This window comes from Falco cherrug, chromosome 14 (assembly GCF_023634085.1).
Source record: "Falco cherrug isolate bFalChe1 chromosome 14, bFalChe1.pri, whole genome shotgun sequence".
Lineage (NCBI taxonomy): Eukaryota > Metazoa > Chordata > Aves > Falconiformes > Falconidae > Falco > Falco cherrug.
Window position 1 is genome coordinate 23,238,317 of NC_073710.1, and position 16,613 is coordinate 23,254,929.

The window sequence follows — 16,613 nt, forward strand, 5'->3', positions numbered from 1 at the left end:
TGTGGATGTTTCTTATGACTTAGCCATCTTAGAAGAGTATTAGTACAGACATTCTTCTGATTGATTTAGGAAAACTATGATTAAATGATTGTACTATACAATCCAAGTATTACAAGTCAAAAGTAGAAATTTGACTAGGGGAAAAAAGCTAGTTCCTCTCGCTTTGTTGTTTGTCTTTGGTTATCTTAAATTTAGAAAATACTTTCCTGTTATAACATTGATTTATTGGTAGTCAAGTTAATGGTTATTTTTAGAGAACTTTTAAAATTTTAGAAATGTTAAAAAAAGACTTTTATCATCTGACCTTTTATTCCTGAAATAAAGGCTGATCTACAGATCCTGTTCCTTTTGGATACCACAATAGGTAGATACTGCAGGAAGTTTGAAGATGAGATGTGTAAACCTGGTAAATGCCAGAATTATTTACAAGAACAGTAATTTAAATTGTAGGACATAGTGCAACAAGAAACTTAAACCAAAAGCTTAACAGTGCTTGAAATTGTCTTGATGTTATGCTTAATCTGAGAATATCAAGATTTACTATTAAGAACAAACATGAGGAAGGATTTGAAGGAAGCCAGGGTTCATTCAACTCAAAGGATTTCAGATATTTGAAGAGTTAAAATTTGGTATTTAAACACGTCTCTGATTTTCTGTGAAGATGCTTATTCTTCATTTGTGTAGGCTATTGACCTCCTTTTGTAGTGATTGGAAGTTTAACTATCTTGCAATAACCTAATACCAATGTTAAACCTTCAAGTACTAACACATCTGGAGAAACTGTCATCCATCAAATTTGGTTTGCTTTGTTTGTCTCCTTTTCAATAATGATGCATATTCTTACTTTCTTGTTGCTTTAGGAGACATTCTGAATGACAGCCATGCTGAAATTGTGGCTAAGAGGAGCTTCCAGAGGTGAGGCATGAAGTTCACGTGCTGTTATTCAGTGCCACTTGAGGTTGTTTGTTGTGATACAAATGGTTTTGACCTATAGCTGAAATAACCAAATTTATCAGCTTCAGGGATGAGACTGTAATGAAAGAGAAGGTATTACTTCTGTGTAGGTGACTCCTTTTGTTGGGAGGAGTTTAACCTAATTTTTACACTTCTAGGTGGTGTTAAGGCCCTTTCACAAAAGCTTGTTTCTTCCTCATTATTCTTGTAGAACCTCTGTATGGAGAAGTATGATCTGATTTCGTGTGGTGTCAGTACTGGTCTGATGACTACATTGTAAAGGGTAGCCTTTTTCCTGTTTCTCACATACCAATCCTCATGTTCACATGGGCTAAGGTGGTTCAAGGAGCCAAGCCAGGAGGATACTAATGCTACAGAAACAAGTACATTTCTTGAAGTTTGATGCCGCTAAACTGGCGCTCGCAGAATCAGATGAGTTGCATTGTGAGTAAAAATAACAGAGTGGGAGGAGAGGACCTTAGATATACAATTTGAGGAGACTTTTAACTCCACTGAATGCAAGCAACCCTTTGAGGCCTGTTATTAAGGTTCCAATGATGTGTTTGTGTTTATGGAGTATGTTGGATCCCATCTATCTGTAGAAGAATAGCTGACTGGCTTCTTGTAGATCTTCATCAGGAAAGAACAGGCACTAGTGGGCATCTCATTTTTGTTGTTTTCCTACGCATCAGAAAAGAAGTAATGTTTCATGAAAACTTTCTGCTGAACAGGTATCTTCTCCATCAGATGTGGCTGGCAGCTTCCCATCAGCAATGTAGTATCTTTATTCCTGGAACTGAAACTGGGAAATGGAAACTCAGACCAAATACCACATTTGTTTTCTTCTCCAGCCATACCCCATGTGAGTATGCTGGAGTCAACCAATTTCATGGCTCCCACTTGTAGCATCTTCTCTGCCCCTTGCTTTTCTTTGGTCTCTTGTTGGACTGGAGTTGGGAGTGAGGCAGTAACTCATGTTATCAGTATGTGCCCTAAGATGTACTTGACTGCCAAACTGATATGTGGAGGACCATTCTATGTCACTGAATATGATTCTTGAGAACTTGGTAAATCCAGTATACTGCTCATTATATAGTGGAGTGCTTCACTTGCTCTTTAAACAATAATGGCTACTGGTTTCTTTTCCAGAAACTAACATACTTGTCAGAGATCCTGTCATATCTCCTGGTTGCTTCACTTTAAACGTTTTCTCCTTGGATTCAGATTTTAATGAAAAACAACATTTATCACACTTATTAAAAAACAAACAAACAAAACCCCTAAAACAAAACAAAGAAAACCCAACCAACCTCCCCCCCAACCAAACATCAAAACACTTCCCCACGCAACCATGCAAAAAACACCAAACAAAACCAAAAATGAAACAAACCAAACACCCCCAATCCAAAACTTCCTATGGAATGGAATGCAACTTCTTGTTTTGTCACTGAAAATGCTCTTTGTGTTTTTTAAAAAACCAGCACCACAAAGATGAGGATCTGTTGGCAAAATGCAGGGATGCAATAACTTGGTTTGCCAGCTTATCAGACGTCTTGATGTTAGCACACTCTTACCAGTGTGTTCTTCAACTGCTGGTCTGTTACCAGAGCAAAGAAGTCTATCTGTACTTCACATAGTGAATTAGTTTCTAGTAGGTTTTTATGATTTTGATGGCATTGTTGGAATATGCTATGATAGTTTTCTTTATTAATGCAATATGAGAATAGAATCTACATCTTCAAATTTAATAGCATGAATAATTTCCTGACTGCCTTTTTCTCATGCCTGTCAGGCTTTGTTTGCTTTGAACTGAGCTTTGGAATTTTGGTTTTGAGCTTGTTTTAGGAATACAGATTAAAATTTCCATCCTTATTTGATAGGTTATTCTTTAGTTATTCTTTTGAGGTTTGTATTGTTTAGTTAATCGGACTAGTTTTCCTGCGAGTCTTCTGCACTGCTTGTAGTCTGTCAAATGTCTTTGACACCTTTGCTTCATAATTTTTGTTTGAAGTTTTGCTTTTTTGGTTATTTCATGTGTTGGCTCAAATTCCAGCAAAGTCTTATTCATCATTGTACAGGGCAATGTTGTTTGAAAAGCGTATTCTCATAGTTAAATCTTCTTGAGTGCAAAGCTGTAAAAGCTGGTAGTAGTTGGTACTACTGGTACATTACTGGTACATGACTGGTATGATATGTTCCAGTAACGAGAGGTGCATTTTTGGCCATTTTTGATGTTATTTCTTCTGTTCTAGGTGGAGATGCTTCTATTATTCCAATTAGCAAACCAGAGAACCAGCTTTCTAAGCCAGCGACTGGCGATACTGCACCTGGACGATCATCAGAGTGTAGACGTAACCATGATCATTTGGGTTCAGAAGATAATAGGAAATCAGATGAAACAGAAAGTAATCGTGTAATCAAGAGAATGAAAACTGATGATGATGGTGTTTTTTCCAAAATCACTGAAGACCTGGATGTTCAGCAAGTATCTGTGAAACAAGAAGATGACACAGATCCAGAGAACTGTGAATGTTCTGCAGAGACGCAAGTAGCTAATAAGGAGACTGGTTTAGGGAGACTAAAGGTAGTAGATGTTTATAGAACTGGAGCAAAATGCATACCTGGAGAGCTGGGTGATGCCCGAACACCTGGGCTAGGTTATCACTGTGTAGGACTATTAAGAGTGAAGCCAGGGCGTGGGGACAGAACATGCTCTATGTCCTGCAGCGATAAACTGGCTCGCTGGAATGTGTTAGGGTGTCAAGGAGCTCTTCTGATGCATTTCCTGCAGTATCCAGTGTATCTGTCAGCAGTTGTAGTGGGGAAGTGTCCATATAGTGAAGAAGCTATGCGGAGAGCAATTATTGAAAGGTAAGTGCTCTCCTTTGGAAATCTGGTAGTGTGTATGGAGACCGTGAGTTATGGAAGACAACATGTGAAACAAAAATATCAGAACTTTGCACCAAAGTAATTTGCAGAAAATGTGAACTTCTGCAAGTTCACATTTTCAGGAAGCCCTGTGCAGTATGGAGAAAAGTTGACTACTGCTTCAGACCTGAAGATTCACAAAAGAATTTCCATTAGATTCAAGATCCCCTTGGTTGTCCCTTCACAGAGCAGTGAAAAGCTGTTACTAGACAAAAGTTTTACTAGAAGCTTTCCAGCAGAAAAGCAGCTGGAAGGACAAAAACTCAGTGCAGTGAAGGTTTCAGCATAGTGAAATTGAACTTTTCTTGCCTTTTCCTGATTTTATTTACTCAAACTGGGTCAAAAAAAGCCTTAATTTATTCAGTTATCTGTACTCCACAAAGTAATTCTGAGTATCTTTAAGTTCCTTATTATAGAATTTGTTGATGGGCAAAAGCAGCTTCTATTTCTTGCAGGACCATTCTTAAAATTAACTTTAAAAGCCCCCAAATCTCTCCATCCATCCTAAAGGCAGTCTGACTGAAATGATTCCACATTAATGTATAGGTAGACTTTTGCACTGTTGAAAGGATATTTTTCTGGTTGTCCTTTCAAACTTTTTTGTAACTTAGCCTTTAATGAACTTCTTGGTTCTTCTGAAGCTTTTGCTGATTTTAGACCCTGCTTTCAAATTTACTTTCCAGTGAGTAAAAGATGTATTTTAAACTTGCTTTGAAGGGAATTGTAGTAAAAACAGTTTACTTTTTGCTGTCTTCCTGAGCTTGGATCCAAACTTAAAATTTTGCAAGAGATTAATGTTTGGTTTATTGCATATGCATACAAGTCCATCCATTTAAGATTTCAAAATCATATTGTCAGTCTGTTCTCAGTAGAGATTTTTCAAAATTGTTATTTTTGACTCTGTCATGTGCCTTCAGTTGTTCTGTGCAGCCCATGGAAAGTGAGTTCACAGCAATTTCTGCATTAGGTCTAGGAGTACATTTGAGTTTAGAAAGACGAGTGCTGTTTGGCAGCCAGGTTGGGAAGTCATGATTTCATGCCAGCACTTGTTTTGATTAGTGTTGTCAGTTTATTGCTTTTTGAGCAAGACTTTGTGCTTCTGGGACACTTTGCATGCAAACAAGTATCTCTCATTGATCTATTCCACCACTTCTATTCACACTGATTTGGATGTGCAGTGCAAGCTCATGTTTTGTAGTCTCCATGCATTCTGGTGGATGCACTTCAGAATTCTGCCGTGAGACTGTGGGCCTTTAGCTTTTATAAAGGATGTGGTTTGTGGCTCAGCAGCTCTGGTTTTGACATTCTTGTTTCTTATCCTCCTGCTCAGCAATATAAAAAGAAGTGGGATTTTTCAACCTGATCAACCTTTATGAATGGTTGAAATGGCAGATAAAGGAGCCAACAAGGAGAGGTACTCTGCTAGACCTCACACTTGCTAGCAGTGAGGGGCTCATCTGGGATATGAAGGTTGAAGGAGGCCTTAGTTGCAGTGACCATGAGATGGTAGAGTTCAGGATTCTGAGGAGTGGGAAGAGGGTAAAAAGCAAGCTCACAACCATGGACTTCAGCAGAACATGCTTCAGCCTCTTCAAAGATCTGCTTGAAAGAGTCGTATGGTATAAGGCCCCAGAGGCAAGGTGAGCCCTTAAAAAAATGGTTAATATTCAAGGATTACCTCCTCCAAGCTCAAGAGTGGTCCATCATGTTGAATAGGAATTCAGGCAGAAATGTCAGGAGGCCTGTGTGGGTGAACAAGGAGCTCGTGGCCAAACTGACATGCAAAAGAAGCATATGAAGGGTAGAAGCAAAGGCAAGTAACCTAGGAGGAGTATAGAGACAGCGTCTCTGTATGCGGCAGTGAGGTTGGGAAAGCCCAACTGGAATTGGATCTAGCAAGGGATGTCAAAGACCAGAAGGGCTTCTCTAATTACACAGGTCACAAAAGGAAGGCTTGGGAAAATGTGCTCACTGCTGAATGAAGTGGGAGACATGGTTACACAGGACATGGAAAAGGCTGAGGTACTGAATGGCTTCTTTGCCCCAAGACTAGCAAGACCAGCCTTCAGGAATCCCAGGCCCTATAGATTAGGGAGAAAGTCTGGAGCAAGGTGAAAGTACCATTGGTGGAAGAGGAATGAGGTGGAGAAGAACAGCAGACATGAATAAGTCCCTGGGCCCTGATGGGATGTACCCAGGAGACCTGCGGGAGCCAGCAGGCATCATTGTGAGGCCACTCCCATAAATCTTTGCTTGATCATGGCAGCTGGGAGAAATTCCCAAAGACTAGAGGAAACCAAAAGTCACTCCATTCTTCAGGAAGGGCAAGAAGCAGGACCCAGGGAACTGCAGGCTGGCCAGCCTCACCTCGATCCCTGGGAAGGAAGTGGGTCCTGGAAACCATTTCCAGGCACATGAAAGACAAAATCATCAGAAGGAGTCAGCATGGATTCATCAAGGGGAAGTCACACTTGACCAACTTGAAGAACTTCTATGAAGTGACTGGTCTGATAGGCAAGGAAGTAGCAATGGGTATTGTCTACCTAGGCTTCAGTAAGGCTTTTGACACTGCCTCCTGTAAGATCCTCGTAGAGATTCTGTTAAAAGTATAGGCTGGATCAGCACATGGTGAGGTGGGTTGCAAACCAGCTGAATGGCTGACACCAGAAGGTGCTGATCGCTGGCTAAAGTGTAGTTGGAGGTGTGACCAGCTTTGTGTGCGCAGGGGTCAGTACTAGGTCCAGTCCTGTTTAACGTCATTGTTAATGATCTGGATGATGGCACAGAGTGTACCCTCAGCAAGTTGTGATGACTCAGAATGGGGAGGAGTGGTTGATACCGCTAGGGATTGTGCTGACATCCAGAGGGACCTCAGCCTGGAGAAGGGTAGGGACCTCGTGAAGTTCAATAAGGGGAAGGAAGTACAGAGTCCTGCACCTGGGGAGAAGCAGCTCAGTCCACCAACATAGGCTGTGGGCTGCCCAGCTGGAAAGCAGCTTTGCAGGAAAGGAGTGACCTTGAGCCAGCAGTGTGCCCTGGCAGCAAAGGCAGCTAATGGTATCCCGGGCTGCATTAGGCAAAGTATTGCCCACAGGTGGAGGGGTGTGATCCTTCCCCTGTACTGGCACTGGTGAGGCCACATCTGGGGTGCTGTGTCCAGTTCTGGGCTCCTCAGTACAAGAGAGACAGGGCCATACTGGACAGAGTCTGACAAAGGGCCTCAAAGATGTTTAAGGGATTGGAGCATCTCTCATATGAGGAGGGGCTGGGAGAGCTGGAACTGTTTAGCCCAGGGAAAAGGCGGCTCAGGGGGATCTTACCAGTGTGCACAAACACCTGTGAAGGGAGGGTGCAAAGAAAGTGGAGCCAGGCTGTTTTCAGTGGTGCCCAGTGAGAGGACAAGAGGTGATGGGCACAGCGCAAACTGAAACACTGGGGGTTCCCTCTGAACGTCAGGAAACAATTCCTTACTGTGCAGGTGACGGGGCACTGGCAGAGGTTGCCCTGAGAGGTTATGGGGTCTCCCACCTTGGAGATGCTCAAAAGCGGTCTGGAGACCATCCTGGGCAGCGCTGTGGGTGGCCCTGCCCGAGCAGGGGGGGGCTGGACCAGGTGACATACACACGGTGTCTGCCAATTTCAGCTGGTATGTGATTTACTGAAGTGATTCAGGACACTTGGCATGTGCAAGCTTGTGCTGGTCAGGTGGAAAAAGACTTAAGAGTTGTGTTAGACTGGAAAGGAAAAGCTTATTTTCATGGTAAAAATCTCTCTACTTCTTTAATCTGAATTACATTAAAGATTAGTCTTAGGTTGCAAAGTCAGACACTTTTTCAGACTATTACATGTGACAGTTTGAATCTCGGTCTGCATTCCTGCTCTGTGTAAGTATTATGATGATTATACACATGCTATTGTTTCCTCCTTACATGTTCCTAATCCTGTTCAGTGTGTAACAGTAACTTAAGGTAGCAAAGATGAGATTATATATGGAACTGTAAGTATATATCTTTCTAGTCTTTGATTATGAACCTTTAGTATCATAAAACAGGTGTTAATATGGTTGAGTATGTAAATACTTCATGATTATTGTTTTTCATTGTGATTGCAGAAGTTTATTGCAGTTTTTATCCTGCATACTTTATCGCCATTGATTACATCAGCTTTTAACTAGACCTTTTTAAAAATTATTTAATTGTAGTTTTTCTAGGATGGACAAGTTCTTAATAAACTCTGTGGCTTTGTTTTTTTATCAAATACTTTTTTGAAGGAAGAAATGCCCCCAAACTTCCTTATCTCTCTTCTATAGCTCATGTTCAATTCAATTTTAATGCAAAAGTAACATATTTCCGGTTTTGAAGGGAAATTGTTTGTTTTTTTGGCTTGTTTGGGAAGACCAGACTTAAAATAATTTGCATTTTTCCATGTTAATTTTAGATGTCAGCACACCTTGCTTTTACCAGAGGGTTTTGTTGCTCAGGAGGTTAAGCTGCTGCAATCGGATCTTCGATTTGAACATAGCCGTCAGGCAGTTCAGGAAGCTCAAACTAACGGCAAAACAAAACTTGTTCCTTGTAGTGCAGGTGAGTTAACTTGGACTAGGTGCATAACTGTTTGAAAAAGTTCAAATAGAAATTAGGTGGCTTTGGTAATTTCCTAAAATGGAACTTTATTAATTGCCAGTGCTAGAGGTAAAGGTGACTTGTAGCAGGAAATTAATTTCAGGCCAAACTTAATTGTTAATAATTAATAATTCAGCTCAGCCTCTAGTTTCCTGTGGGGAGTTTTCGGACTGAATAAACACTTGATTGATGCCGTTAAGAATCTATAATCTAAACAAAGACAGAAAATAACCAGTGAAAGCTAAAGTTCTGAGGGTGATAAGAAAACAAAAATATCAAAAGACTTCTTGTTTCAGTTAGTTTTGCATTGTCCTTGGTAATAATCAGGAGACCTGCCATGCTGAATTGCTCCAGAAATCTGTGAACATAGAATACAGAGTAGTATCATGTAAAGGTTTAATTGATAGAGGTTTTGGACATTGCATTTTTTGTCATGGTGATGAATGAATATGCAAGTCATGTTATGATTTAGCAGCATGGTCTCATTTGGGGAAAACAAACTTTGGTACTGCCACTGTATGTATATGGTTGAGCAGTTTCTTTAAACTTGGACGTGCCTACCTTCTGCTGTTGTATACTTTCTGGCTTAACTGGAAGTAGCAGTTATTCTGTTACAGTAAAGCTGATGATAAAATAGAATGGAAACAAAGGGTTCCTTAATGGAATTCAGATTTATTAAATTGGAGTTATTTACAGGTGCCAGGAAGGAAAAGATTTTGATCCTGTGAGAAAGGAAACAGAATCCATCATTGAAAAATGGTGCCAATTCACTCAACAAACAAGATCCCAAACAACTGTGACTAAATTCCTGTGTATGTCTCCTTTCTGTAGTTACTCAAGTCATTCAGTTAAATAAAGATGAATGATGCTTCATCACATTTTTTTGCATATATGAATTATGCCAGGTTGATTTCTTTTCTTGAAGGGGTAAAAGTTGGAGTAAAGTCTAAATCAGGGCTATTACACTGACTATTGAAATATGCTTCATAGGAATGTTTCAGCTGGTATTTTTAAAAAGATAAATGTGTTCTGTTTAGTATTTTGAAGTTTATGATAACTATGAAGAAATGAAAGAATAGAAAATGTTTTCACTTAAGTAAATTTTTATCTGTCAGAATCTGGTATTCTCTGACCAGGTGGTTGTAGATACTCCACTTGTGGAGGATTTAATGTTTAACACCAGTTATATATATATTTAATGTGATTGGACATTACATAATAGACATTACACAGGATTTTAATTTAGTAGAGTGATACAGCATTGTATCTAAATCACAATGCAAGTACAGCTTATGCTTAGCAGAGTACAGCAATTGCAGCATACAGTTCAATCATAGTACAAGTGTGATTGACATAATCAGTCTCCATAATACACTTTATAATGTGTAGGGTTTGAGCATCTTGAATGGCAAGGTGGTATCATGAAGGAGAGAAGCCGTGAAAATTGTCTTTAGAGTTAGTATGTGTGCAGCTGTTTTGCCTGTTAGGAACGCAGAGAAATGGGAGAACTTAAGGAACAAAAATTGTCTCAAGGCAGTAGAAGTTAAAGGAACTGTTGTTAGGTTATGGAGGGACAGATTGGGCATGTCAATCGGTTTTGTTTCTGTTAACTTGCTATTGATGCTTTGCTAGTTATTTATAAATCTGTAAGGTATGGTGTGCAGAGTTTCAGCATTAGGAAGCTCACAGTCTAAGATGGTAATTAGGTTACCAGAATTGGGGGTAAAGGATAAGGTTGTTGGCACTTGCTAGCTCTTCCAACATGGTATTTTTCTTTGACCACTAGCTAATAACATTTTTCAAGTAAAGTCTACAGATACTTGATGTATGCCAGTTATCATAGAACTATTTAGAGTATACAATATGCAATAAAATAGTAGCACACAATAAATTAATAAGGAAAACACAGAGCGGCTGGTGCAAGTAGCTTGGGAAAGTATTTCACAGCCTGATATGAAAATAAGCCATCTGACTTTGAAGTTTCTTTGTCTGGACAGGATGTACAAAAGAAAGTAGAAGCCCCCTAAAAAGGGGAGAATTACAGAGCTGGAGGCCAAATATTTAGAGGCATGGATTCTTGAAGGACCTGATTCAGATGAAAGCTCTCTGTGTATGTATGTGTGTGTATATATATTTTTAAATTATTATTAATTAAACAGAATTTACCTGTTCTTTTAGGTACTGAAATCCTTGACCTAGAGAGCCACGGTCCTCTTTCTAGTTTAAATTGTTTTGGGAAGCAGCATGGTATCATGTGAACACACAGAATGAAAGGAACTGCGAAGTTCTGCTTTTGTGATGAGAGCATCTCCCTTGTTTATAATCCTTTCTTCTACAGCTATCAGTTGGAGTGCGGTCCCTGAGCAACCCCTGGATGTCAGCTCAGATGGCTTCCGGCAGGGAACAACAAAGAAGGGGATTGGGAGCCATCAGAGCAGGTGAGAGAATGTTGTGATACCTGGGTGCATGTATCTCTGTTTGTTAGCATACATGCTTCTGTCAGCTCATGTGATGTATAGCGCATTGTCAGAGCAGAAAGAAATCTAGGGAGTGGGGAAAAAGGGGAAAGGTGTGAAGTGGGGGAAAAGGAAGAAACACTGTGTAAGGGAGAGAGGGGGAGCTGGAATGGGGAAAGTTGAATGAGGCTTAACAAGTTTATCCTATTTCTTTTTTGTCACTGTTGATTAAAAAGAGCATTGTAGATGATGGGGGGGACGGGACTGTGATCAGTTTTTAATAGAAGACCGCTCATTCGTTGGTGAAGTTTGAAGTTTTGCTTTGTATCTTTTGGGTTGTTGCCTGTGAAGGAGGTGTGTGTGTTGCAGGTCCTCTTTCCACAGATTTCTTTTTCTGTACAAGTCAGGCCAGCTCTTTAAGAAATGTCATAATCTTCTATCAATTATTAATGTTTAAAGAAACAGTTACGTATTTTTCTTGTGGTTATGAGGAATTACTTGTTAACATCTGCAGACAAATTTCTCCATTTCTCTACACTTTCCTCAGTGCGGTGACCAAAATTATCATTAGTCTGTGGAAGTTCAGTTTGAAGGTTGGGATCATGTTTTGGTTGCTGGCTCCTTATACTACCAATTTATTAATGGTCATATTGTTTATTTTTCCCAGGCTTTCTGGGAGAAAGAAGGTAATCCTGGCAGTAGTGAATGAAATGCGAAGTAGAGCTTAGACGATTATTGTGGAGAACTCATTTACGTTCCTGTTTGGTTGCACATTCTGAGCTCAAAGTTAGGCCTCACTTGGCTGTAGTTTATCTTGGTATATCCTAGTATTTCTGAATTTTCTCTGCAAAGAGGAGGACCAGGAAGTTTGTGGCTTGGGACCAGTATTGGTGTCAGGGGTGTTGTGAGCACAGGTGACCTGGGTGGCTTAGTGTGTCTTTTGAGACAGGCTTTACGTGCACTGTAGAATATTAGTTTTCAATATGTGGTGTGTAATGTATTCCTGGAGATGTGTGAAAGAAAGGTCAAACCAGCCAACCAACCTGTTTTTCTTGGTAGGCTTAAATTTGTTATGTAGCATTTGTGTATCGGTTCTAAAACTTCAGAGCCATCTGCTAGCTGCCACTTTGCACAAAGCTTGGGAGCTCAATTGTTGTCAAAAGTTGAGAGATCCTCCTTCTTTTTCACATGCTCAACATTCACTAAAACCTTGAAAAGTTATTAGAGAGGGTCTACAAGACTGTGTGATTGCGAAGGTCTCATTTCCTAAGAAATCAGGATTAAAAACAAGGTCAAGGAATAAGTAACCTGTTTACACTTTTGTGATAAATGGTCACAAAAGGAACTTTTGTAATGAAAATAAGGAATTTATAGCCTTATTGGGGGGGGCATACTTAATAATAAACAAGACGTGTATTTCAGCCCTGGTTTCTCTTCAAGGAATCTCAGAGCTATTGGTGGCAGGGGTGTTGTTTGGGTTTTTTTTCCCCCTCAGTATGTTAGGTAACACTAAATATCGAGGAAGGTAAAGCTGACTGACTAAAAGGAATTTGTAGGTAGGTGTCTGGTATGTGCTTTAGTTAATTAAGCATTAACAAAAGCACCAAAACCTACAATAAGAACCTTTGACAATTGAAGATGAATTTTTTTTTACATCTTTAGCTGTCTTTGCACACCAATTTTGCGGTTCTTTAAGAACATACTGGCAAAATAGGAAGGCTTTTTTATTGGTTTGTTTTTGCAGTGCTTCTGAAGAATTAGCTTGGATGTGTTGGAGAACTGAATCAGTCATTGTGAAGACAAGTGTATAAAAAGAATTTAATTAAATAGAGAAAATAGCTGAGGTTTTAAAAAATAAATGATGCTTTATAATCAGCTTTTCTGGTTGCCTTCTCTTTGGGGGAAGAGAAGGCCTTAAAGCTGACAGAGATGCATTCGGTATTTTCAAAAGACCTTTCAAACTTTGGATCACTTTATTTTTGATGAGCTGCTTCCTATTTAACTGCCCTGCAGCTGTTGCTGAATGTAGCCTCGTCACCATTGTAAAAAGGACAGCATTGTTCCAGATATTTCTGCTGGTTCTTTTATTTGTTTTGAATAATACAAAGTTTGCCAGTTTGAACAAGCCTTTGGAGTCCTTCTGTGCTTGTTTGATGGGTTCTGGACAAGTCCTTTTGGCTCAACCTAGCTGTAGTTACAAGCTGATGACTGTGCAGTCTCACACAGATAATAATGTGGGGGTATTAAAATGTCTGTGCAAACCTGTAGGGCGCTGGCTGGGACAATGGAAGAAATGCAGCTCTTTGTCAATATAATATTTCAAATGAAGGCAAGAGGCAGGTGGACAGCTCAGAAGGGGTAAGAGAAATTAAATTACGGAGAACTTTTTACGTTCCTTGCGAAGTGAACATAATTTTCTTTATAAAAAATGTTCAGCTGGGAAGTACTACTGTGAGCTGTAAGAGGAAATGCATTTCTGATTTCTCTTCCATCAGAACTTCTGATTTCTTGGTTTTTTTTTCATCAGATCCAAGATCTGTAAAGTGGAACTCTTCCATGGGTTCCAAAAGCTGGTGAGAAGTATTTCACAAGAGGATCTGCCAGACACTCTTCGGTAAAGACATTTTGATTATATTTAAAGAGTGAATTTATCTTAATAAAACTCAAGAATATTCTGATGATACCAGAATCTGCTCATGTATCTCACTTTAGAAAAGTTCATTGTTAAAGTTTGATAACTTGAAAAATATGGCATGTGCTTGATGGGTTAGGAGGACTCTCTTTTTTGGTCTTTTTTAATCACCTTGTTGGAGAAACAGCTATCGCACCTCATGTATTAATGACAGAAAGAAGAAATTGCAGGTGGTTTGTTTGTTTGACGGTAAAGTAAGAATTTGGGGCAGCTGATCTCTTCTGAGGCCTTACTGCTTTTCAAAAGGGTAAACTCTGTTCCTGCTCAGTGGAGCCTTGTCCTTCTCTTAGGACTAGAGCTGGCATCTGTTGGACACCTCTGTAAGCCTCTTCAACTTGCTGTCTTGGCAGAAAACTCTACATTTTGGGGTCTTTTTCTCAGTTCAAGTGGTCCTGTCTGAAAGTGGCAGCAGGCAGCTGCGCAGAAGAAGTGAGGAGGGAGATGAGAGGAGGAAGTAGTACCATTTCTGAAAATGTGAGCTGTTAGTTCAGCTCCCTGCAGCACTGTGCCCTTGGTAGCATTCATATCCTTGGTGGCATTCAGTCCCTCCATACCAAAATTGTGGTGGGATTATTGATACCTGGTTGGTGTTTAGTAATTCTATGAAATCCTACTTCTTTGCTTCACAGGAAGAAGGAGTTTGAGTAAAATAAATAAATAAATTATTAAGGAAAGTCTACGCTAAAATCCTTGTTTGCCTAAGTGTATGATTACGAGCTAGTAAGGTGAGATAGTGTAGAGGGCTCCTTCTGCAATCCATGTATTACATAGATGGAGACTTTCTGGAAAGAACAGAAGGTTTTGTCTGAGGAAGCCATACTTGGAGGTTTCTTTTACATTATTAGAAACAAGTGTGGTTTATCAGACTGGCGTTTCTTATGGTAATCATCTGGTCTGGCATTGCATTACATGCATTACATATTTGGTAGTATTCCATCCCAAATAGCTACCATAGAGTGGGGCATACTTTCATATATACAGAAACTTATTTCTTACTTTGGCTTAGAGATTGAGAGATGTAGAAGGTTCCAAAGCCATTGCCTTGGATGTTTTATTTTATTTTTGACTTATTTCCCAGTATGATTTCTTTCACCAGCTCTGCGATGCAATTATACCAGTTGTTGAGCTAATCTAACTGCTTGTAGCTGTTGATGGGCATGGTCCTGCAGCAGTCCCTGCTGCAGCTGGCTGGAGGTTCCCATTTTCTCCCTTGTATCAGTAGCACTTCTGCAGCCTCATGGTGAGCCAGTTCAACTAGCTAATGTGGCAGAAAACAACTCCCTTGCCTTTTGTGTTTTCTATTGGGTCTGTTGAGCTGAATTGGCTCATAGAAAGCTAAAACAGATAATAAAATCAGTCAGTGCAAAGGAAGTAGGTATGTGTATCCAGAAGCAAGGGAGATAGGCCATTTCTGCCTTTCATGGTACCAGGAGAGTAGGTGAGATGAACTTAGCCAAAGTAGGTGCACCCTGGTTCTTTAATTATTAGATCTTGCTTGCTTTTGAGTTTTGTGAATTAAAGATTGCAGTTACCTTCTGTGTCTGTACAAGTCTCTCTTAACTATTATAAAGTTCTGATGTCAATACGAGCCATGCTATTGCTGAAGTGGTTTTACCAGAATCTATGGGTAGAGGTACACTTTCTCCTTGATTCAGTTTTAGATATAGCATTATTCGCCTTTTCTGGGTGAGAGTTTGTCCTCACTTGTTTAGCCATCATAATTTCCCCAGATTAGAGTGTGAGCTGGTGTGTTGTTGGGTAGGTGACTCATTGGGCTGATCATGTGCTGCTTACATAAAGTCACTTTGCCTCAGGGCTTTTCTGGACTCTAGTGGCTTAGTAATTTCCTTTGACTTTTTTGTCCTCTACCATTTATCTGTCTGCGTTTCTCCTGACAAAGTACAGCTGATTCACAGATGTGGCATCATTTTTAGGCTGCACAAACTCTCTTTATACAGTAAAGGTGCTAGCTCACCGGTTGTCTTACCCAGTTGCTTTCCTTTTGAAGTCCTCGTTTTTGCTATTTTCACTTAAAAAGCAAAATCTAAAAAATGTCTTTGTATTGCTGTTTCCTTCATCTTCCCTTTCCCTTTCTACACGATATTCTGATGTGTTGTTTTCCTTCCTTTCCTCTTGTGGTCTGAATTTGAGTGTACTTCAGATAAGAAATCCCACACTCTTATTGTATCCTCTAAACTCTTGGGTATTTAACTGTTAGAGAGTTTTGTATTTCCTTCCCATTCAAATGTATCTTTATCTCCTCCCACAAACGGTTGGCTCTAGTGCTATGCTATCACCCAGTTTCCTTTTCCCACTTTGCCTCTGAATTCCTGCCCTCTTCCCGTCCACTTTTTTATCTCCTGCCTCCCATCCTTTCTGCTCCAGCAAGGAAATCTTATTCTGTAGTCCGTTCAAATTTGTCGAACAGCTTGTCTTCGTAGTTGTAGGGTATATTAGGCAAGGAACATTATTTACTTAACCCCTCCTTAATCTGTCCTTCATCATGTCCACTGTCAGACCTAGGATACTGGGGCAGTTAAAGCTTTACATGGAACTACAATACTGATTCTGATGTTCTTTTGTTTTTTTCTTTCCTGGGTCTAAAGCTGCTTCTGCTTTTTCTGCCTTACTTTCTCTTTCATTCTTCACTCCTCTCCAGAGGATCAGTGGGATTGGAACAGGTAGAGACTGGGGGTACAACTTTGCTGACTCTCCTAAAGGCGAGTTTAGGAATTTGTAGTGGTGTAGGTTAGCTAAATGCTAAGCGTAACATTCAGCAGTTGTTTTTTTCAGGATTTAATTGATTTTATTTCAGCTGAGACTTCTTAACAATTGGTGTCAATTACAAAGTTTGCCTATCGTGATTGCATTTTATCTGAAGCATTGAAGAAGACACTAATAGAACCAGGCCAAGTATGGTTTCCTGGCCCCCTGTCATTATGGATTCACAACTGATTTTTA

General features: G+C 39.9%; 1 protein-coding gene across 8 annotated transcripts in view; it reads left to right on the forward strand.

Annotated features, from left to right (window-relative positions):
* The window catches only part of ADAT1 (adenosine deaminase tRNA specific 1), a 31,199-nt gene that overhangs the window by 2,423 nt on the left and 12,163 nt on the right, over positions 1-16,613 (forward strand). For 6 of the 8 annotated variants that reach the window (XR_008735092.1, XR_008735094.1, XR_008735091.1 and 3 more), the window contains 6 exons: positions 861-915; positions 1,686-1,816; positions 3,207-3,825; positions 8,320-8,465; positions 10,843-10,942; positions 13,488-13,574. Coding sequence is in view for 3 of the 8 variants with exons in the window: in XM_055726572.1 (XP_055582547.1) it covers positions 861-915; positions 1,686-1,816; positions 3,207-3,825; positions 8,320-8,465; positions 10,843-10,942; positions 13,488-13,574 (1,138 nt within the window). In the remaining 5 variants the exon portion in view is untranslated. Of the gene's footprint in view, positions 1-860; positions 916-1,685; positions 1,817-3,206; positions 3,826-8,319; positions 8,466-9,200; positions 9,317-10,842; positions 10,943-13,487; positions 13,575-16,613 lie in introns of those variants that run through there. The other 2 variants (XR_003559128.2, XM_055726573.1) reach the window with 2 other exon arrangements.